The sequence below is a fragment of the Heteronotia binoei genome, chromosome 18, assembly GCF_032191835.1.
Source record: "Heteronotia binoei isolate CCM8104 ecotype False Entrance Well chromosome 18, APGP_CSIRO_Hbin_v1, whole genome shotgun sequence".
In the NCBI taxonomy this organism is placed as follows: domain Eukaryota; kingdom Metazoa; phylum Chordata; class Lepidosauria; order Squamata; family Gekkonidae; genus Heteronotia; species Heteronotia binoei.
Window position 1 is genome coordinate 37590197 of NC_083240.1, and position 23527 is coordinate 37613723.

The 23527-nt window shown below is 46.3% G+C and overlaps 1 protein-coding gene across 1 annotated transcript; it reads left to right on the forward strand.

Annotated features, from left to right (window-relative positions):
- Positions 1–18447: 18447 nt before the first annotated feature.
- UBB (ubiquitin B) lies at positions 18448–20497 on the forward strand. The gene has a single exon (XM_060259001.1). The coding sequence runs from the start codon at positions 18487–18489 to the stop codon at positions 20314–20316; it is 1830 nt and encodes a 609-aa protein (XP_060114984.1). The 5' UTR covers positions 18448–18486; the 3' UTR covers positions 20317–20497.
- The last annotated feature ends 3030 nt before the right edge of the window (positions 20498–23527 follow it).

The following is a 23527-nucleotide window of genomic DNA, read 5'->3' on the forward strand; positions in this document are numbered from 1 at the left end:
CCACCCACCTCACAGGGTGTCTGTTGTGGGGGAGGAAGGGAAAGGAGATTGTGAGCCGCTCTGAGACTCTGTCCTTGGAAGGGCAGCTGCTGTGAGAACCCTCTCAGCCCCACCCACCTCACAGGGTGTCTGTTGTGGGGGAGGAAGGGAAAGGAGATTGTGAGCCGCTCTGAGACTCTTCGGAGTGGAGGGCGGGATACAAATCCAATATCTTCATCTACCTCACAGGGTGTCTGTTGTGGGGGAGGAAGGGAAAGGAGATTGTGAGTCACTCTGAGACTCTTCGGAGTGGAGGGCGGGATATAAATCCAATATTATTATTTATTTACTTCAATTATTATGCCCTACTTTTCACCACAATGGAGACTCAAAGCGACTTACATCCTTCCCTCCATTGTGTCCCTCACAACAACCCTGTGAGGGAGGCTAGGCGGAGAGTGTCTGACTGGCCCAAGGCCAACCAGTCAACGACCACTGCAGAGTGGGGACTTGTCTCCCAGATGCTATTCCGAGACCCCACTCACTGCACCCCTGACGTGATGTGGTTGGCACAATAACAGAGAAGAAGGCATGTGCAAAGAGCCTTTCCCGCAATGCTTTGCCACAGCCAGCGATGGGCCTGGGAGGAAGTGTCTGCTCTGTTTGTCACGGCTCCCTCGCCTGCTGGCTCTAACTTCGGGACTCGAACACAGGGACAGCCAAGTATTTCACTGCCAGGTCAAAGCTCATGGACACAGGAAGCGACCTATACTGAATTAGGCCCTCCGTCCATCAAGGTCAGTACTGAATGTCTCCTCAGACTGGCAGCGGCTCTCCAGGGTCTCAGGCTGAGGTCTTTCACATTGATGATTCCTTGGTCCTTTCGATGCCAGGGGCTGAACCTGGGACCTTCTGCTTGCCAGGCAGATGTGCTACCACTGAGTCACAGCCCCTCCCTTGTACTTAGCCAGAGAATGATGGCAGCTGCAGAAGAGATTGATGGAGGGGGACGATGATGACTAACCGGCTCGCAGTCATCCCCACAATCAGCTGAAATTGGCTGGTGGCTCCACCCCCCACCCCCATTTTTCCCCCTATATCCTAAAAAGGGGATCCATTGGATATTCTTCTCCTTACAGCTCTCGGATGCCTCCTGCCAAAGCGTCCTATAAACAGAAAGGATGACTCAGCTGCGAATGAGGGCGATGCATGCCAGCACCTTTTAAATAGGTGCTCGTACACCCCATGCGCTCGTGATATGATCTGGACCGACTGGGTGTGCTTCCCGTGGCCTTACCTAATGGGGTGAAGTCACTCCTAATAATGGAAGCCAAAGGCCACGAAACCCCAAAAGCCAGACTGTAATGATCTCCCATTCCACTACAATGCTCCAAACACTGGCTCTGGTTATAATCCAAAAGCAGGCCTTCTTTAGGGGGACAGTCAGCCCCAGAATCTCTTTTTAAAAGTCAGGGTATAGGGAAAATAAAGGCAAGAGGGAGGGACAGTGGCTCAGTGGTAGAGCATCTCCTTGGTGAGCAGAAGGTCCCAGGTTCAATCCCCGGCATCTCCAACTCAAAAGGGTCCAGGCCAAGTAGGCATGAAAAACCTCCGCTTGAGACCCTGGAGAGCCGCTGCCAATCTAGTAGACAATGCTGACTTGGGTGGACCAAGGGTCTGATTCAGTAGAAGGCAGCTTCATACGTTTATATGTTTGGGGAGGGACGGTGGCTCAGTGGCAGGGCATCCGCTTGGTGAGCAGAAGGTCCCAGGTTCAATCCCCAGCATCTCCAACTCAAAAGGGTCCAAGCCAAGTAGGCGTGAAAAACCTCCGCTTGAGACCCTGGAGAGCCGCTGCCGGTCTGAGGAGACATTACTGACTTTGATGGACCGAGGGGAGGGGGGGGTGGTCTGATTCAGTAGAAGGCAGCTTCATATGTAAGAGCTCCTGAACACATTTGTCTCCTAAATACGGGTTACTCGAGCCTCTATGAGAGTTGGCTGGGGGTGAAGTAGGACATCTGATTTTAGATTGCACAGATATTGTTTTCCAGGTCAGGCCAGGGTGGAGCTTGGTGAGCTGGTCAGAGTTTGGCAGAATCCATGGCTCCTTAGATCCCAATCCTCACTGAACACTGCTTTACTGTTCAGGCCAAGAAAATGTTGTTTGGTTGGCACCTCTGGTCTGAAGTCACCAGAAAGGATTAGGAGAGGTTCACAGCCCCTCGCAGGAGGGTGAGTTCAACCCAGGACAAGGGAAAGGGATCCCCCCACTGCACACGTGACGGTTGTGTAGGCTGCCAGGCAGCAGCACAGCTTGAAGCTCAGCTGGGTGACAGGACTGCAAGTCCGGGAACAAGCAACACGATACCTGCGGGCTGTTTCACAAACAAGTATGTTTTGCTTTCTGCACCTCTTTAGTTCAAATATCATGCACGTTCTAGATAAAACCATCTCCCTTTTCTCCATTCTCTGTTCCACTTCAGTGGCATTCCCACATGCAGACATGTGACATTCAGGCCCCATTCACATGTGAGAGGGCAGGGCCCGAAAGTGGCAGAACTGAGTATACAAACAGATCCCTATTTGTGATTCTTTTAACATTCCCATGATTCTACAGACCAACTCACTGCCCACTTATATTAAGAACTGCTGCTTGCCATTCTCATTTTGTCTGATGAAGTCTGCTTAAGAGCATATGAAAGCTTGCATTCGGAATAAAACTTAGTTGGTCTTAAAGGTGCACTTGTCTACTGCTTTCTCCAGACCACAGGGGGTGTGGGTGTGTCTGTGTGGGGGACTCCTGCTTTGAATGTTCCTTTGACTATAAGATTCCTGTAAACAGAAAACTAGCCTAGCAGAAAGAAATGTGTCTCTCTTGCCACAGAAATGTCTTTGCTGGATTTCTGTTTGCAGAGAGTTTTTAACAGAGCGGAGCGTTCCAAACAAGTGGTCCTCTAAGATCTTCCCCCTGCAGACTGAAGTAGTGCCATCCAATCTGCCCCCCCCCCCCCGTGAGGGTTTTGCCACCCCATTCCACTGTATATTTGAGCCGGAGAGGGCCAAAGGCAATGTAGTGGGAAAACAGGACCTAACCGTCCAGTTTATAAAAGAAAAACCCAAACACTGCTGACCTTCTGAAAACAGTGGGTCCCACTAACTCCACCAGTAACTGGACTTTGTGGGGAGGGGTAGCTTTAAAAATTGTAAATATAGAATAAGATTTTTAAAAACCATATCTAGATAGCACCTCTTAATTTTCTGGCCTCTAGAAGAGGAAACGGAAATGTCACTTCCTGTTATTCTGATTTCAAAGGCATCCCAAGTGTTAAGGCAAAAGTGAGTCACTGTGAAATTTCTGCATGTTGGCAAAGCCTGCCCCTCCCAGAGCTGCTCAGCAGAACCGAAATGCCCCAGGTTATCAGAGCTGGTCACACCAGCTTGTGTTTCATTTGAACCAGATGTTAGAAGATTCACTGGAAGCCTTGGGTCTGCAACCACTTCTGTTCCTCCTTCCCTTATTCCTCTTTCCATATATCATTTATATTTTTATTCCCACCTCATCTCCAAGCAACAAGAAGTTCCAGGGGCTAACCCTCTCCCAAGTTGTCTCCCTTGGACAAAGAGAGAACCAGAGTCCTGTGGTGTGTTTGTGTGCGTGTGTGCGCGTGTGAGACATGTCCTCAAATTGCTTATGGCAATCCTATGAATGCCCTCCTAAATGTCCTATTGTTAAAAGCCTTGCTCAGGTCTTGCAGATGGAGGGCCGTAGCGGAGGCTGAAGTTGGTTCCTTATCTCCGGTTCCTGATTCATTCCTTATTTGTGGCTTATTCACAAATCCAACCGAAAACACTGAAGAGAGTTCAGACTCCTCATTCAACGTCACTTCCTTAAATGAGCCAATGAATTTCCTTTTGAATCTTCCTCTTTCCCCGCAGTTCATTTTGGGTCTTCCTCTTTCCCTGCCGCCTTCAATGTTTCCTAGCATTATTGTCTTTTCCAGTGACTCTTGTCTTCTGGTGCCCAAAGTACAGTAGCTTTGGCTTAGTCATTTTAGCTTCTAAGGACAGTTCAGGGTTTGTTTGTTTTTAAGCTTTTGTTTTATTTATGAATGTACAGGTAGAGCATGGATGGAAGCCTGGAGACCTCCTCCGGTTCCACAACTCCACACCAGCCCCTCGAAGACAGAATAATCAACCGTTTTCGCACACAGCTCACCTCGCAGTCACAATCCTGTTCCCTCCACAGTGTCTGGTCAGATTTCCCACCATCTGCGCCGAAGTTACAGGAAGTGCCGCAGCTTTTGCGTAGCAAACGTAAACTGCTAAAACCCAGTTTACGTTTGCTACGCAAAAGCCGCGGCACTTCCTGTAACTCCGGCGCAGATGGTGGGAAATCCGACAGACGCTGTGGAGGGAACAGGATTGTGACTGCGAGGTGAGCTGTGTGCAAAAACGGTCATCCTGTACCTTCTGGGTACCAATATTCCCTCTAGGCTGAGCTAGTGTGAGCTAGCTCACAGAGTTATGACCCCAGAGCACAGTAATTAATGCAGTAGCTCACCACTTTAATGCCAGTAGCTCACAAAGTTGAACTTTTGCTCGCAAGATTCTGCAGCTTAGAGCTAACATCACTGGGTACTTCAAGTCAGCTCATACAGCAATGGGCCCCTCTTTCTGTCTTGCCTTTCCCCTATCAGTAGTGTGCCTTCTTCACCCAGATCAGGGGTGGCCAAACTCACTTAATGCAAGAGCCGCACAGAATAAACATCAGATGTTGGAGCTGAAAGACAGTAAGGCAGGCAGGCAAATAGATGGGGGAGGTGGGAGAGAAAGGTGTTAAGAAAGCAACTTTAACTCTTCAATGCATTTTTCCAAGCCGCTAGCTGGCTTGGCTTAAATAAGAGATTTAAGGAGAGAAATGCCTTCTCCTGGCCAGCCAATGTTGTGATGAGGGCTTTAGGGTCGCAAAGTCCAATTCAAGAAATATTTGGGGACTTTGGTGGTGGAGCCAGGAGACTTTGGGGGTAGAGCCAGAAGCGAGGGTGTGAGGAGCACAATTGAATTCCAAAGGAAGTTCTGGCCATCACATTTAAAGGGACCACACACCTTTTAAATGCCTTCGTTCCATAGGAAATAATGAAGGATGGGGACACCTTCTTTTGGGGCTCATAGACTTGGACCCTCTGGTCAAATATTTTTGAAACTTGGGGGTATTTTGGGGAGAGGCACTGGATGCTGTACTGAAAATTTGGTGCCTCTACCTCAAAAAACAGCCCCCCCAGAGACCCACAGATCAATTCTCCATTATTTCCTAGGGGAATAATCTCCATAGGGAATTATAGGGTTCCCAGCAGACATTTCCCTCTCTCTCCCCCCCCCCTGCTTTCTGATGACCCTGAAGTGGGAGGAGGGCCTCCAAACCGGGGGATCCCCTGCCTCCACCTGGGGATTGGCAATCCTAGGGGGCTTCGAGAGCCACACAAAATGCGTGAAAGAGCCACGTGTGCCTCTCGAGCTGCAGTTTGGCCACCCCTGACCCAGTTCTATTCATCTCTGCCTCAGCTGGTGAGAGGGTCACCCCATGCAGCCCTGAGAGCTGCTTGGTGACAGCCATCGCGGCCAACAATGTGGGAGTAGCAAAACAAAGCAAAGACTCTGGCGGCAGCTTAAAGAGTGGCTAAAAGTATCCCAGCAGATGCTTCCCTGACTCAGCACTCACTTCATCAGATGCAGCACGAGGCAGAAATGTTATCTGCCTAATGGATACCTAATGGATGGACACTTTGATGAATCTGAGGAAGTCAGCTCTGACTCAGAGGAGCTCTTGCTGTCTTTTAGGAGCCCCCAGACTTGTTTCGTTTTGCTGCTATGGACTAATATGGCCACTCGTCCAGATAATGAGGGATAATTTCCCGGTCGTTAAGCAGTGCTAGCAGGCATTCTCAGCCCTTGTGTCACACACAGCAGTGGTTAGAGGTCAGACATACGGAACAGGGAATTCATAAATGTCATGCATCCAACAGTATCTTTTGGCACCACTGAGATCCTATTTCTCAGTCTCAAAGCTCACCACCTGGGTTCTGGCCACTGTGTGACACAAAGTGTTGGACTGGATGGATCATTGGCCTGACCCAACATGGCTGCCGTTATGTTCTCACCACCTCTCTAGCTCAGCTCATCTTTTCTTACCAGCCTTTCTCACACCCCCTTCTAACTTCCCTTCCTCCCTTAGGTTTCAAAAGGCAAGATGGAGTGTTCCCCCTGAGGGGCTTCACTCCAGAAAAAATAAAAACACCCCAGGCCACAAGCCTGTGATGTACACTCAATGCCCTCTGTCCTGAGAACAATCCCTAGGGCAGGGGTGGCCAACGGTCGCTCTCCAGATGTTTTTTGCCTACAACTCCCATCAGCCCCAGCCAGCAGCTGGGGCTGATGGGAGTTGTAGGCAAAAACATCTGGAGAGCGACCATTGGCCACCGCTGCCCTAGGGAACTAAATGGTGGGGGAACAGTTTGCTTTATAGTAAATATTACTGAGGTCATGTTTGGTGTTGTTTGTTCTGCTGTTTGCAAGTCTGTACAGCAAATACACACAGAGAACAGCAAAGGGCACAGACCAGCAACACATAATTTAAGGCAGGGGTGTTGAACGCATTTGTTATGAGGGCTGAATCTGACATAAATGAGACCTTGTTGAGCCGGGCCATGTATGTACCTGTTTAAGATTATGTAGTGTGTGTGTGTGTGCGTGCATACTTTATAAAGGACACAGACAAACACAATGAAATGTTTTTTTAAAAAAACTTTAAACATACTTAAAACATTAGCACTTGTTGGTCTTAAAGGTGCTTTCTTTGTGTTTCTCCCCTGGGATCCACAGAACTGGGCAAAGGAAGCTCTGGCTCTTTCCCTCTCTACCCAGGGTACCAGGATGGGGAGTGGCCTCAATCAATGGAGAAAACAGAGGCTTTGCTCTATAGCTCCTGTGGGATTGAGCAAGCCTGGCAAAGCAAGCTGCAATGCAGAAGAAAGCAGACAACAGCCAGTTGTTCGAGGACCTGATAGGAGCCCTCCGGGGGCCTGATTTGGTCTCCAGGTCACATGTTTGACACCCCTGATTTAAGGAAATTAAATCAAATGGGACCTGGGTCAGCCAGAAGCTACCTTCCTCACTGTCTTAGCTGAAAGGGTGTGACTGGTGTAACGTACTCAGACGAGAGACGCGAATAGGGCAACATTCTTTATTGGGAGCACGTTGCAAGAGAGGGAACACGCGGGCCAGGTCCCGCTTATGTACAATCCCCGGTACAGCCTACTGGACAGGACAGGCCAATCCTGACCTGTTAAACTTCCCGCCACAGCTGGTGATTGGCGGGGGGTTCCGCGCCCTACGCTGGAGCGCCTGGGACAGCCCAGTCGCCTCTGCGCATGGGCGCGTGTAGCTGACGATACACCACAACTGGGGAGGTCCTTGATGAAGCCAAACAAGCCTGGGTTTGGTTGTTGGTGGAAGAACAATGGGATAATAATGAATCGTCATTTACCTTTCTAAGACAAGTTATGCATCTTTATAATACTCTGTCCTCCTGACAATCCAAAGAGCTAGGATATGGTTCTTCCCCTTTTGTAGAAGGGAAACAGAATGTGTGCCTCCCTCAAAACTTAAAAACTCCTTTCCTACATTTTTCCAGACTGACCGTTTTTGTCCTCCAGTGTCTCTTGACTATCTCATTTTGATGAGTCAGTGGGAACTCTGCTACCTTCCCCCAGGGCTTTTTTTTAAGAAAAAGCCCAGCAGGAACTCATTTGCATATTAGGCATATTAGTTCCCGCTGGCTTGTTGTCAGGAGGTGTGGCCTAATATGCAAATGAGGTTATACAGGGCTTTTTCCACACACAAAAACCTGCATGAAACAATGGTGACATCAGGGGTGTGGCCTAATATGCAAACGTGTTCCTGATGGGCTTTTTCTACCAAAAAAGCCCTGCCCCCTGATGCCAAGCCAGCCAGAACTGCATTCCTGCTTAAAAAAGCCCTGCCTTCCCCCTTTCCCTCAGATCTTTCCCTCCCACCCCCTTTGAATATCATGTCCTGTAAACAGGAATGAGTAACTTTTGATACTGCAAAAATCACCTGTCTGGATAGATTACCAGTCTCTGTTGTCTACCCATGCCAACCCATGCTATGAGCCCTTAGGGCCTTGGCATCTCAGCTGCCTTGTAAACTAAGAATCCTGACTGATCTGGAAAATCTTAGCCTACAACTTGGAGAGTTCTCGGAATTGTGGAGAAACGGGGAGAAGACAAGGAAATTAATGTCTAGATATAGAGAAAACCTTTCCAGTTAACTTGGGGCATTGAAAAGTTCACTAGTTAAGGAATGCAGGTGTTTCCATCCCCCCTCCCCCCCTTGCTACCTTTCCACCAGGCTTCTGCATAAATGACTCAGCAGAACAAAGTTCCGGGGAGAGCTGCCTGCTTTGTGATTCAGACTGAGAAACTACGCCAAAAGGAGCAAACAATAACTCCTGTTTAAGCCTTCTTGAAATTTCTCTTCCCTAAGCCTTCTTGAAAATGAATGAGGACTAGGCAACAGGGCCCAATAATCTTGCCCTCTCCCTCTCCATTTCATAAGCTTGCATGGAAGTTGTTTCTCGTGGGGTTTGTGCCCTCAAACCTGTTATATTCTGGCTGCTGAAGGAAAGAGAAGAGGAAGGACAGACACTTCTCTCTCCTCTAGATTCAAGACTTTCAAGACCAAGAAGTTTTTTGGGGGGGCGTAGTACAAGTTTTCAAGAATCAAACTCCATCAGAAAGCTCATCCCTCCCCCCACCAAAAAAATTGTTGGTCTGCAGGGCCTTTTTTTTAGAAAAAGCCCAGGAGGAACTCATTTGCATATTAGGGCACACCCCCTGATGCCGAGCCAGCCAGAACTGCATTCCTGTATGTTCTTGCGCAAAAAAGGTCCTGTTGGTCTATCTCTAAGGTGCTACTGGACTCAAATCTATCTGTTTTACTGCAGACCAATCTTGCTACTCTCTGAAGCTATCCCTTCTCTGTCATTTAGATTCCTGAATGGCAACTGTGGGGAGTGGGAGGGGGGAGAGTCAAGAAGGCATCACAGTTTCAAGAATTTTTGCAAGCAGCCTGAATGCTGTTGGGATTTTCTAGTACAAGGTTAGTCTGTAAGAGCTGCACTAAGGGAAATACACATGTTTTGCCTGTTGAGAAGTCTGCCTTGTGACCAAGGTCAGGACACTCCTGAGAGATCAGTTTTGCTGAACATGCTGTGTATGAAGGAGGCTGCTTGGAAGATAAGTAGGTATTCCATGTGAGAGCTTAACAGTGGAATCCTAAGCCCCAATGAGTAGACTTCAGTGGGATTCTGACCTGTTTAAGATTGCTCCATGAGTTCAGTATTATGCTGTCTAGACTAGACCAATAGGAAGGGTTAGCTGTGGGTCTAAATGCTGAACAGGGAGAGAGAGGCTTTTGTGGATAATTTATACCACGTGGCTCCCAGGACAGATGGCAAGCCCTAAGTCGCACTTGCCTTCGGTATTTTGGGTATCAGAATGTAGTTGGAAAATAAGGTGAGCACTACAGCCTGATGACAGATTTTTCTAAAAGGTTATCCTATTGGATCAATGTCAGTCTGCGTTTTTTGCATATTTAATAGAACCTTTTAAGTGGGCTGTGTAATTAACTCTGTGAAACAGTGAAACAAATGTATTCTTGTCTCAGTCTATTGATCCAAAATCAGGCACGGCACTTAAAATTTGTGGCTTGTAACCTGTGAGTGAGCTGGGTGGGTGGACCAAGGCATGTGGTATATTTTAAAAACATAAGAAGAGCCCTGCTGGACCTGACTTGGATAGCCCAGGCGAGCCTGACCTCATGAGATCTTGGAAGCTAAACAGGGTCGACTCTGGTTAGTACTTGGATGGGAGACCTCCTTGAAACACCAAGTCAAAAGGATGGGGGTCAGGTTTTCAGCCATCTCTCTGAATATCCTCCAGGCCCCCAGTAGGGGTCAGTCAACAGGTCAACACAGCTTCCAGGCACAGACATGTACAAAAATTTTTTATAGAACCCTGCTGGATCACACCAATAATCCATCTTGTCTAGCATCCTGTCTCACACAGTGGTTCCTCTGGAGGGCCAACAACAGGGCAAAGAGGCCAAAGTCTTCCCCTGATGTTGCTGCCTAGCTCTTGGATTCAAAGGCATATTGCCCCTGAATGTGGAGGTTCCCCTCAGTCACCATGAGTAGTTGCCATTGATGATTTATCCTCTGGTTAATCTCTGTACTCCCCCCTTAAAGCCGATTATTCTTGTGGCCATCACTACATCCTCTGGCAGCAAATTCCACATTGTCATCACCCTCTGGGTAAACTAGTATTTACTATTCTGTTTTTCTCTGTTTGATTACATTAAGAACATAAGAAGAACCCCCAATGGATCAGATCAGTGGTCCATCTAGTTCCGGCATCCATCCTGCCTAACACAGTGACCAACCAACGGTGGTGCAACAACAGAGCATAGAGGCCAAGGCCTTTCCCTGATGTTGCCTCCTGGCACTAGGATGCAAAGATTTTTGGCCTGTGAATATGGAGGTTCCCTTTAGTCACCATCACTATAAGCTGTCTTTGGATCTCCACTGGAGAGAAAAGTGGGGTAAAATATTCACACAAATAAACATAAAATCCACCTCTCAACATATTTTTCATTCATTGGCTTACCCCACGCTATATTGTTGTGATGCCCTAGAAAGACAAGTCCAGACATGTTAAAGGTCTTTAGCACACAGCTGGCTTTTCAAGGCTGTTAGGTCATCCAAACTCTGCCTTCCAGGGCCTGAAAAACAAATATGTTGCCCTGTGAGTCCAACCCAAGCGCCGGAGGCAAAAACAAACAGACCCAACCCTATTTACTGCTCCATTTTTACAACAGGAGTCATGTTCTCATTCACGTTACATAAGATAGGTTGCCTTTGTGCAACAGGGGGTGGGGGGAAATCCTGTACAAATGTGTGTTCAGGACTTTTCTCCTGAAAACACAGCACTCTGTTACCACATACCAGATTGTTCTGGACTCCTGCCCGGAATCCTTTATTTAAAACCTCAGGTCCACTTCCTGAGAAGTCTTGTTGCTTCTGAGAAATTCTAGAGAGCCGATGCCATCTCCCTGGTCACAAGATCTGTTTCCTTCCTACACCCATTGCAGTTAGCCATGCGTTAACAGTCAGCTGCGGCTCCTGGAGTGCTTAGTCATCAAGGATTCTCAGCACAAGAGGAGGAGGTGATAGATATTTTGAAAGGCCTTCCAGAGTAATCTGTCTATATTCCAGAGTTTTCCCACAAAAACAGTAGGATCTCAGCATGTGATGCAACATAAATAGGTCAACATTAACAAGTTTAGTAGAACAGTGCTTTCATTAGAACCTGCCAACTCTGGCAAAACTGTATGCAAACTTTCAGTCCTCTGGTTAAAGATCCAAACATTGTTTAAAAGGGTGGAGAAAACTGGCTTTGAGCAATTACATGGTTTCTGTGCCTAAACTTCATTTCTCTCTTTCTGCACACTGTTTCAGTTTTATAATGGAAGAACTTAATTGTTCATTGAAAATACAAGCAGACGAAAACAAGCACAGTTGGAAAGCCTGTGTTTCCAGCACAGTTCATTGTCGCTAATCCAACTACTTAAAAAGAAGCACGCAAGAGCAGATCTTGCTCCCTAAGAAACACAAATAGCACCTTTTTTCACTCAAGAGAGATACAGTCAGTAATAAGGTTTGGTTTTGAGATTAGAGATCATAGTCTGACCACTAATTACTCAAGGCAAGGATGAAAGGGGCCCTGATCTAAAATGGAGGCTCAAACAAATATTAATCAAACAAATAAATAAATCTGACTAGATGCCTAAATGCTTTGGGGGATTTGAGGATTCCAAACACATATGTCGAAAGATCCAAGTGGGCAGCCGTGTTGGTCTGAAGCAGCTGAACAAAGCAGGAGTCCAGTTGCACCTTCAAGACCAACAAAATTTTATTAAGAACGTAAGCTTTCATGTGCTAAAAGCACACTTCTTCAGATGAGGGGATCAGGTACAGTATGTCGTTGAGGCTGTGGTGGGAGTGTAAAACATGAAGCTCCATAAAGCTATCAATGAGGTTGCCCTTCATCAGCGACTGCGGAGGGGGGGGTCAAACCCAGCCACCTGGTGTACCACAGAACTGGGTGAATTGAAGAGAGGCAGGAGGCATATAGAATGCCATCAGTGGAAAACTTGTCTTGAATCTGACAGATCATGCTATAGAGCCCTTTGGAAGACCTATGAAGCAGTGGTGATGGTGGCAAAGAGATGTTACTTCCCCACTGCTACTGTATCAGCTAGTTCACAACTATCCTGATTGTTCAAGGTCGATGGGCATCTGTTGACTCCTAAATCTGAGCCATTATTGACTCAGAAGCAGACAATTCCTTGTATTACTTTAAAAATATAAAAATAGACTCTGATCTGGATGCTGGTTGCAACATTGGTCCGCCAGAAGGAATGCCTGATATACTGCCTGGACTATTTATAGGCCATTTTGACCCAGTTTCTGGGATGGATGTTGACAAGATCCTGGGGTCTGTAAAGGCCACTACTTGTAACCTGAATCCCTGCCCATCCTGGCTGCTAAAATAATGTAAGGACCACATCAACAAGCCCATCCTATCTGCTAAAAGCCAATTAATAACTGCCTCTTTGGTTGAAGAAAGGTACCCTGAGTTATCTGACTACCACCATCACACACACACAAAAAAGATAAAACCCCACAGAAAAAATGATCACTTTTCCCTGCAGACCCCTTTCTGGAGAACATGGAGACTGCCAAGATGAGAGTTGATTTCTCTTAGTCCAACCTACCTCACAGGGCTGTTGCAAGATTATGTGGAATAAGGGAAAACTAGGGATGGTGTCCTGAGGTCCTGGGAGGAAAGAGGGGATAAAGATGGGATAGACAGATGTTTAAAAGAGGAATAACCAAGAGAGAATAATTTTTTTCAGTGTTTTGATTGACATTACTATATTTTGAAAAGCAAACAAGATGACATATTTCCCAGCTGATTACTTCAAACATGAGGACAATGGAACCCCCAGGGCTTAACAGAAATATCAGTTTGTTATCTTATTACATATACTAAGCCACTACATATACCCAGAATTAAACTTAATTGGTCTTAAAGGTACCACTGAACTCAAACTTAGTTCTCATATCTGTTTGCTCACTCTTTTATTATCTGTTTGCTAATTTTCTGCTATCCACAGGTTAAGCCTTAATCCAATCTTAGCCAGGGCCTTTTTCCTGGGGGAGTGTGGTGGAACAGAGTTCTGGAACCCCTTTGTGGAGACAAAATTATAAAAAAAGTTTAAAAGTTCATGAGGGGCACTCATGTGTTTCTCCTTCATTTCCCTCTTGAGAGTTCAGGCACCTCTTTTTCCAGAAGAAAAGCCCTGATCTTAGTTATACTTATCGCTCAGTTATTTATACATCTTGACTCTAATTAGACCTTCCTGGCAACTACCCAACCCACCCCTTTTCTCCCTATATGTAATTAATGGTTGAGGAAGGGTTGTTTCAATGTATCTGAAGAAGTGTGCATACACGTGAAAGCTTATACCCAGAATTAAACCTTGTTGGTCTTAAGGGTGCAACTGGACTCCAACTTTGTTCTGTTGCTTTAGACCAACATGGCTACCTACCTGAAGCTAGGAATATTCCTAACCTTCCAACTCCAAAAGAGGACATTTTCATCAGTTTTTTTAATAGCCCAAAAAAGGACAGATACAAAAAAGAGGACATTTGTAAACCTAAGTTTAAGGAGTTTATTGCAGAATGGGCCAACAGATTTTGTTTAGTTATGGAGTGTTTTGTAATTGTAACATTGTAGATTCCCTTCCCTTCTCTCTGTAAATATTTCTTGGGAAAGAATGCATGGAGAATAATTTGTTGATTGCCTTTAGTCTACATACAAAAGGGATAGTAAAGCAGGTTAAAAGATAAATAATCTGCATTAAATGATCTTGAGCAAATGACTTTTAGTTTAAAAAAACCCTACTCCTGGAGTATTTTCCTCTTTCCACCATTTAAAAAACTTGTTTTCCTGATTTTTAAAAATCTTTTTCCAAAAGCATATTGTAAAGCTTACAAAGTTACAGCGATGAAACAGTTAACACTGTATGACTTTCATGGGAATGCTTATCAGTTGTAGGACTTTGACAGGAAACTGTGGAGCCATTTCCTCTTCTGAGCTCATGGAAAATTAATCTCTCTCTCGGCTTGGCTTCGCGAACGAAGATTTAAGAAGGGTGCAATAGTCCACGTTTGCTGCAGGCTCGCTGGTGGCTGACAAGACCAATGCGGGATAGGCAGGTCCGGCCACAGCGGCTGCAGGGAAAAGTCTGATTTAGGGTTGGTCCTGTAGCAGTGCGATTCTTCCTCAATCTCCTTTTGTCCTCAAGACCAGCTATGCGTGTGTTCTCAAAGGAAGAGACAGCCTGGTGGATGGTGTGCCTCCATGCTTTGCGATCTGAGGCTAGGTCAGACCACTGGTGATGGTTGATGTGACAGGTGCTAAGGGATTTCTTCAAGGAGTCCTTGTACCTCTTCTTTGGTGCCCCTCTATTTCGATGGCCGGTGGAGAGTTCGCCATACAGGGCAATCTTGGGAAGGCGGTGGTTTTCCATCCTAGAAATATGCCCTGCCCAGCGCAGCTGCGTCTTCAACAGCAGTGCCTCGATGCTGGTAACCTCTGCCCGCTTGAGGACTTCAGTGTTGGTCACAAAGTCACTCCAGTGGATGTTGAGGATGGTGCGAAGGCAGCGCTGATGAAAGCGCTCAAGGAGTCGCAGGTGATGACGGTATAAAACCCACGATTCGGAGCCATAGATGAGGGTTGTCATCACAACCGCTTTGTAAACATTGATCTTTGTGCCTTTTTTCAGATGCTTGTTGCTCCACACTCTTTTGTGCAGTCGGCCAAATGCACGGTTTGCCTTTGCCAGCCTGTTGTCAATCTCCTTGTCGATCTTGGCATCTGAGGAGATGATGCACCCCAGGTAGCTGAACTGCTGGACTGTCTTCAGAACTGATTCACCCACAGTGATGCAGGGAGGGTGATAATCTTCCTGGGGTGCAGGCTGGTGGAGAACTTCTGTCTTCTTCAGACTATTCAGACTTCCTCTTCTGAGCTCATGGAAAATTAATCTACTTTGTATCATGCTGCCTTTGAACCTAGGTCACATCCAGTTTTTCTTTTAGACTTACACTGGAGACACACAACACCCAGCTATATGCTACATGGTAGCTGAACTGCTGGACTGTCTTCAGAACTGATTCACCCACAGTGATGCAGGGAGGGTGATAATCTTCCTGGGGTGCAGGCTGGTGGAGAACTTCTGTCTTCTTCAGACTTCTTCAGACTTCCTCTTCTGAGCTCATGGAAAATTAATCTACTTTGTATCATGCTGCCTTTGAACCTAGGTCACATCCAGTTTTTCTTTTAGACTTACACTGGAGACACACAACACCCAGCTATATGCTACATGGTGGCATTCCATGTATTGCTATGTCAATATGGAACTTCTGGGAAGAATGGGCAAGATGGATACTTCTTTCACATATAAAGAAAGAGGAACAACTTTGAGTCAAAACGAGGGTTACTATATTTTTTTGTGTGTCCGTTCTCTTTTGACCTTTAAAAAAAACTGACAAAAATTTCTTCTTTTGGGGTTGGAAGGTTAGGAATATTCCTAGTTGGATAGCAATGATCACAGTTTAACTAGTAGGGAAATTTAAAATGACATTTGTCATAGAGATCACTAGTTTGAAGTAGTCAGTTGGGAAATATGCCCTCATTTTTGCTTCTCAATATATGGTAACTCTACCTAAAAATAGTCATTCTGTATTGTTTTTGAAGGTCTTTAACTGCCTGATTCCCCCCCCCCCCCCCCCCCGATTTTGTAATCTGCTTTAAGGGTCAGTTTGAGAGGTTAGCTTTTAATGATGATCCTCCTCCTCACATGGTCATTATTGCACAAATCAACCTTTCCCCAGCCTCCCAACGTGTTCGGTTTTTGGATGGCACAGGCAAAACAAGTGAACATGTCAGCATTTGAAATTTGTTTTTTACTTCAGAATTTAAAGGACGTGGTGGCGAATTGCGCCTGATGTACATGTGTTGGTGTTTACACTGTCAGGCTGGGCCAGGAGAGATCCAAGTTCAAATTCCCCCTCAGCCACGATGTTCGAGGCACTCTCAGCCTAGCCTCCCTCACAAGGCTGTTATGAGGGCCAAAAGAAGGTGAACATCACAGACCCTAAGCTAAACTCCTTGAGGAAAGGGTGGGGGGAGGAATTCAAAATTAATAAATTTGATTTGTACGGGGAGCTCAGTTTCTCCAACTAGGCTCGCAGTATAGCGCGCGAGAGAATCAGATGAGAAAATTCTAGCCCCCTCAGGAGAATTTGTCCATCAATTTTAGCTTCCTCCACCCCCCAACAGCTTTTTCTCATTTCCCGCATGCGCAAAACTTGTCTCGAGCCCCGAAATCTGCTTCTTTCTCGCGGCGAACCTTAGCAACAAGGGTGACCTCACCCTCCACCAATCAGTGATTAGCAATTCATCACCATTACCCCACCTCCAGTTTTCCTTCCCCTAGATTCTTCCAGAGCTTTCCTTTACCGAGAGCCAATCAAAAATCACATTTTCCTCGCTCTGCCAATCGCGAAGGAGTACCGCTTTTAATCCCTCCCTTAGTCCGTTTTTGGAAAAAAATCTGCATAGTTCGCGAAAGGGTCGTTTCACCTCTAGCTAGCTATCCTTCCGCCCCTCAAGCGGCCCGCTAACCATTGCTCTTGTTTATTTGTATCCAACAACACGGGAAAATAAAATACCCTTTTTTTTCCTTTCCTCACGTAAGAAAGGACACTTCATTTCCGGCAGCGGCAGAAGTCTTTTTTTAATTGTTCACTCGAGGGACTTTATGATACGCGGAAGGATACAGGAAAGGGCGGGGCGTTGAGTAAGCAAACAGTATAAATACCGGCGACCCGTTGCTGGGCAGATATAATCGCGCTAGCCAAAAACGGGAGGAGGAAAGGGTTTTCCTCATACGCTGACAGCAGTCCTATCGCAGCAGTTGTACGGAAAAGGTAAGGGTGTGGAAGGGGACATGGAGGCCGCCGAGTGTTAAGGGGCTAGAGGGTTGTCGACTGCCGTAGTTCAGGGCGGCGGTTCCTTCTGAGGGCTGCTTAGTCGTGGCGTCACTTGGCGTCCTTTGTGGCGAGGGCCTGAAAGGCTCAGGGGTGCGGGGAGAGGAGGGACGCCCCCCCCACAGAGGCGATGGGGCGTTTTCATGGCGGCCGCGGCTGAGGAAGTAGGGCGCTTTTGGCGCCGCCGAGGTAAAACCGCCATGGCGGGCGGAAGGAGGGAAGGAAGCGGCCTCTGGCGGCGGGAAGTCCCATAAGTTGGGGTCGTTTTTATTCTGCAAAAGGTTCCCTCACTGACTTGTCTCAGACAAGTGATCCGAATCACAGATTAACTTTAAATATCTGTACTGTTTTAAGTTGTGATAAGTAGTAGCTGGGAAAATATTCGTAGTTGTTTCCAGGGCCTTTTTTGATGGCAGGGGGTGTGACCTACTATGCAAATAAGTTCCTCCTGGGCTTTTCCCACAAAAAGCCCAGCTCGAAACAAGGGTGATATCAGGAGGCGTGGCCTAATATGCAAATGAGTTCCTGTTGGGTTTTTCCCCTCCAAAAAAGCCATGCGCTTTCCAATCCTAACAGGACATTTTCATTAGTATTTTTAAAGAGCCCCAGAGAGGAGAGAGACACAAAAAAAGAACTTGTCACCTAAAAATAGGATATTTGATAGACCGAATTTAAGTTTTAAAGCTTTAATTTGGCGAATCCCAGGAGAGTTTAGTATTCTGATATTTAGCGCCCCCCCCCCCTCCAAATTTTCTTACATGGCTCCTTGTCTTTTATCTATGAGGCTTGCCTTTTATCAGGATTTGGCTTTAAAAGTTTTTTTGGGGAGAGGGGGGGCTCAGTTTTAACTTTTATAGTTAACTTTTATAGATGCCAAACTACTAACGTCCTGGTTGAGGATGCAATGTTGTATGCTTTGGGGGCAAGGGAAAAGTAAAAAAAATTACTGCTTTCTTGGGTTATCGTTTGTGGGTGCTGCTTAATAAGAATAGAAAAGCTGGCAGCTATGATGTAACACTTGCTTTGCCAATCTAAATTCTGGTTTCTATTTACATAATCTGGGGAGGAGCAAATAGCATCCTTAGATGAAAATGCATTATGAGGCTTTTGTAGTGCTTAAGTGGTTTAATTGCAGATTCCTGTGTGGGTGTCTGTCAGAAATGACTATTGTCTGGATTGTTGAAACAGGAGGGTGGGGCAACTTGGTTTGAGATGCTGATGTTCTTGTGTCATTGCAGTTCAAAATGCAGATCTTCGTGAAGACCTTGACGGGCAAGACAATTACCTTGGAGGTGGAGCCCAGTGACACTATTGAGAATGTGAAGGCCAAGATCCAGGACAAAGAGGGCATCCCCCCTGACCAACAGAGGCTGATCTTTGCTGGGAAGCAGCTGGAAGATGGCCGCACCCTCTCTGACTACAACATCCAGAAAGAGTCCACCCTCCATCTTGTGCTGCGCTTGAGAGGTGGCATGCAGATCTTCGTGAAGACCCTGACGGGCAAGACCATCACCCTGGAGGTGGAGCCCAGTGACACCATTGAGAACGTGAAAGCCAAGATCCAGGACAAAGAGGGCATCCCCCCTGACCAACAGAGGCTGATCTTTGCTGGGAAGCAGCTGGAAGATGGCCGCACCCTCTCTGACTACAACATCCAGAAAGAGTCCACCCTCCATCTTGTGCTGCGCCTAAGAGGTGGCATGCAGATCTTCGTGAAGACCCTGACGGGCAAGACCATCACCCTGGAGGTGGAGCCCAGTGACACCATTGAGAACGTGAAAGCCAAGATCCAGGACAAAGAGGGCATCCCCCCTGACCAACAGAGGCTGATCTTTGCTGGGAAGCAGCTGGAAGATGGCCGCACCCTCTCTGACTACAACATCCAGAAGGAGTCCACCCTCCATCTTGTGCTGCGCCTGAGAGGTGGCATGCAAATCTTCGTGAAGACCCTGACGGGCAAGACCATCACCCTGGAGGTGGAGCCCAGTGACACCATTGAGAACGTGAAGGCCAAGATCCAGGACAAAGAGGGTATCCCCCCTGACCAACAGAGGCTGATCTTTGCTGGGAAGCAGCTGGAAGATGGCCGCACCCTCTCTGACTACAACATCCAGAAGGAGTCCACCCTCCATCTTGTGCTGCGCCTGAGAGGTGGCATGCAGATCTTCGTGAAGACCCTGACGGGCAAGACCATTACCCTGGAGGTGGAGCCCAGTGATACCATTGAGAACGTGAAAGCCAAGATCCAGGACAAAGAGGGCATCCCCCCTGACCAACAGAGGCTGATCTTTGCTGGGAAGCAGCTGGAAGATGGCCGCACCCTCTCTGACTACAACATCCAGAAGGAGTCCACCCTCCATCTTGTGCTGCGCCTGAGAGGTGGCATGCAGATCTTTGTGAAGACCCTGACGGGCAAGACCATTACCCTTGAGGTGGAGCCCAGTGACACCATTGAGAACGTGAAAGCCAAGATCCAGGACAAAGAGGGCATCCCCCCTGACCAACAGAGGCTGATCTTTGCTGGGAAGCAGCTGGAAGATGGCCGCACCCTCTCTGACTACAACATCCAGAAGGAGTCCACCCTCCATCTTGTGCTGCGCCTGAGAGGTGGCATGCAGATCTTTGTGAAGACCCTGACGGGCAAGACCATCACCCTGGAGGTGGAGCCCAGTGACACCATTGAGAACGTGAAAGCCAAGATTCAGGACAAAGAGGGCATCCCCCCTGACCAACAGAGGCTGATCTTTGCTGGGAAGCAGCTGGAAGATGGCCGCACCCTCTCTGACTACAACATCCAGAAAGAGTCCACCCTCCATCTTGTGCTGCGCCTGAGAGGTGGCATGCAGATCTTTGTGAAGACCCTGACGGGCAAGACCATCACCCTGGAGGTGGAGCCCAGTGATACCATTGAGAATGTGAAGGCCAAGATCCAGGACAAAGAGGGCATCCCCCCTGACCAACAGAGGCTGATCTTTGCTGGGAAGCAGCTGGAAGATGGCCGCACCCTCTCTGACTACAACATCCAGAAGGAGTCCACCCTCCATCTTGTGCTGCGTCTAAGGGGAGGCTGTTAATTGGGTTTGCACCATAATTTTGAAGTTGCCACTAACATTGTTTGCACTGTAGCAGTTTGTCTTAATATTGTAAGGTAAATGCAAGTTTAGTAACTGCTGGACTGTTTGTGTAAAAGCTAATAAAGTTTTGTGTTGCACATCGCTTGATTGTCTTGATGAATAAAGAGCTCTGTAACCTGGATTCTGATAGTGCCAGCTATCTTACTTCAGTTTTGTGTTGTATATCTTGCCATCATTCAGATTTTGATGGCTGATAACTAGAAGCATATATTTGAATTTCATTCCCCGAACCATCCAATTGTGACAGTTGTGTGTCCCTGAAAGACATACTTAAACACAATTAGGAGGAGGTTTGCAACCTGTTTGGCTTCATTCTGAGGTCCTTTAAAGCTTCTAAAATGCTCAAAAGTATTCCTCAGAAGTGGTTGTTAAACAGCAGGGTTGTTTCAGTTACTGAAATAATTTGGCTGTCAGCAATTGTAGCTTAAGTTTTTGGGTTTAGGCCCAGAAATGTAGGCTACAACTGTCAGCAGCCAAATTACTTCTGTTTACCACCAGTTTTTCTAAACTTACAGAGCTGACAGAACTGGTTGGATTGGGATAAGGGTTAATTTCCCTTACCCTGCAGTTCAAACAAAACCCAGAGATAATTGCATCTTAGGTTTCTGTTTTATGTCCTGTTTAGAGATGGAGAGTTGGGTAAGAAAACAACTCTGAGCAAACTTTGGAGTTTAGCAAGTATTACTGAGTGCTCGTATAACCCTAAGTAAAGAACACAAAAACAGCTTATGTGGGTTTATGTAGACAAGGGAGAAATGGGTTATCAAAACAATTTTTATTTGAGCATGAGTGGCACCTACTTCTCTTGTGCCATTGCTAGAGGAGCCAATCTTTCTGTAAGCACATGACAAATCCTTGTGTTCTGGCTTTGTCTCAAGTTGAAATGGAGCCTCTAACTCTGTTTCGATGATTAATAGTTGTGTTTTGTTTAAGGGCCTTGGAGGGGGGCTAGAATGTGAGGCTTTAACATTGGAGTTGTGTGAACTGTTGAATATCTGTTAAAGCTATTGCAAGGGAGGAAAAAGGGTCTGCTTAAGATTAATATCCTTTCAAGGCTGTACAGCCCTGCCCCCAAAGTTAAAAACGTCATAGGGATAATTCCACAGAGCAAGGTACTGAAATGTTTAAGGCAGTTATACTAAAATCTTTTCCTTGGCAGAATTTATTTTGCAGGAAGTTCTCCAAGCGTACTCCAAAATTCAAACGTTTTGTCTCGAGCAATTTATGATCATAGAAAAAGTGGCAGAATAACCTAAAGTGAAAGAGCATTCCTGCATTGTGCACAGTGGGAACTTTTGTTCTTAGAGGACATAACTAAGTGCTTAGGCTGTTCAGATATTTTTATAAAAACATGGGATGTCCAGGTTTGCAGAGAAATACCAAACTTTTTTTTAACCTGTGTTAAAAAACATGAGACAATGGAAAAAGCGCAACAAAGCTTGTGGCTGTGAAGGATCCAAAGTGGTGATAGCATCAGGTAGAGGTTGAGAAAAACGGCAGGAATTTCCTATTGCATGGCCACTGCTTGTTATTTCTAAATGCCAATAGGCATTTTTTTTCCTATACAGACTCCACTGTATGTTGGGGGTGGGGTTCTAACAATTTACATTAATCTTGTGACTTCTACAAAAATTAATAGAAATGAGGGGCAGGGGTGGAGTTTTGTCCATGTGTGCAGTTCTCATGGATCCAGTTGCACACAATCCTATTTCGTTACCTCACCTAGACCACACTGCCCTGCCAATTTTTGTCAAAACATGGTTGGTTACATCAGTTCTCAGCAGGCTGACAACCCTTCACGCCTGCATGTTTTTCATCAATAATTCACTGGGTTTTTCTATGGGTGCAAACCAGTTGTGACTTTCTGTACTAGATTTGTCAGATATTATGTACACATTTCCTAAACGTGCCCCCTATCTGCAGATACTTATAATTGCTGATAAAGCCCTCACTAGGAGAAGAGAGTTCCCCCCCCCCAACTTTGGATGCCCCCAACACTGGAGAAAAATCTTGAAACACACATGAAGCTGCCTTATACTGAATCAGACCCTTGGTCCATCAAAGTCAGTATTCTCAGACTGGCAGTGGCTCTCCAGGGTCTCAAACTGAGGTTTTCACACCTATTTACCTGGACCCTTTTTTGGAGATGCCAGGGATTGAACCTGGGACCACCTGCTTCCCAAGCAGGTGTCCTACCACTGAGCTACCGTCCCTCCACATATATATTGACACACTGGGTTTTCAAAAATCTTGAGATTACAGGAAAAGGACGAAAAACAGTGCTGCTGAGTGGAATCCTCTCGCACACCTCTGGTGCTATTTCTCCCTGAAGTCTAGCTGGGAGGGAAGTTTCAACAGGGCATGTGAGCCTGTGGCTTAGGTTGGGGTGGGAAGGATCGTAATTTCACAAGGTTGTTTAAAACGCCTACTGGCTGCCCCCCCCCCCCCCAATGAAGAAAAGCGGCACTGGAGGTGGAGAGGGTTATTCCTTCTTGGACATCTCTACCTGCAATGCATGTGGTTAAAAACAAGGGGGAAGTTTTTTAAAACAGACTACAGAGCCTTGGGATGAGATAAAAGGCTCCACCCCAGCATTTCCTGACTCAACTATTAAAACTTCTGTCTTCTAACACCCCTAAGCTGGGCAGGGGGGGGAATGTTGGAGGTTTCAAACAAAGAATGTACAAAACTAGAATGCTATGAAACATTTTACTGAGGGTCTATACTAGTAATGAAGTGAGTGATCTTTTAATATTGATTGTGGGAGGCATAGATTCCCTCATTAGAAACAGACCCAGAATGCTCTGGTAGTGCCCTTTTGATGCGTACTGTTTTGCTAAGATAACCAGAGAACTTGCAGCTAGAGGCTAAAATAACCGTGGGTTACTTACAGCTAGAGGCTAGATGCAGTGATAGAGCTTTTTTAAAAAATCAGTCCTTCATTACACAAGAAATGCTCAATAGTTTATACCAAGACCTATCACAGATATAAACCCTAGATCCCCTTTCTTGGCCTGTAAATCATCCATGTAAGACAGTGGGAGTGAATTCAGTCTTGCAAGAAGAAGAAACTCAGGAAAAAGTACTACAACGCTATAGAAATTATTGATTAAAGTATGATTATCAAAAGCATGTTGGGTGAACATACCTG

Bases quoted from the DNA above. Each gene is read 5' to 3' on its own strand.
- UBB (XM_060259001.1), top strand. From the start codon at position 18,487: ATGCAGATCTTCGTGAAGACCTTGACGGGCAAGACAATTACCTTGGAG.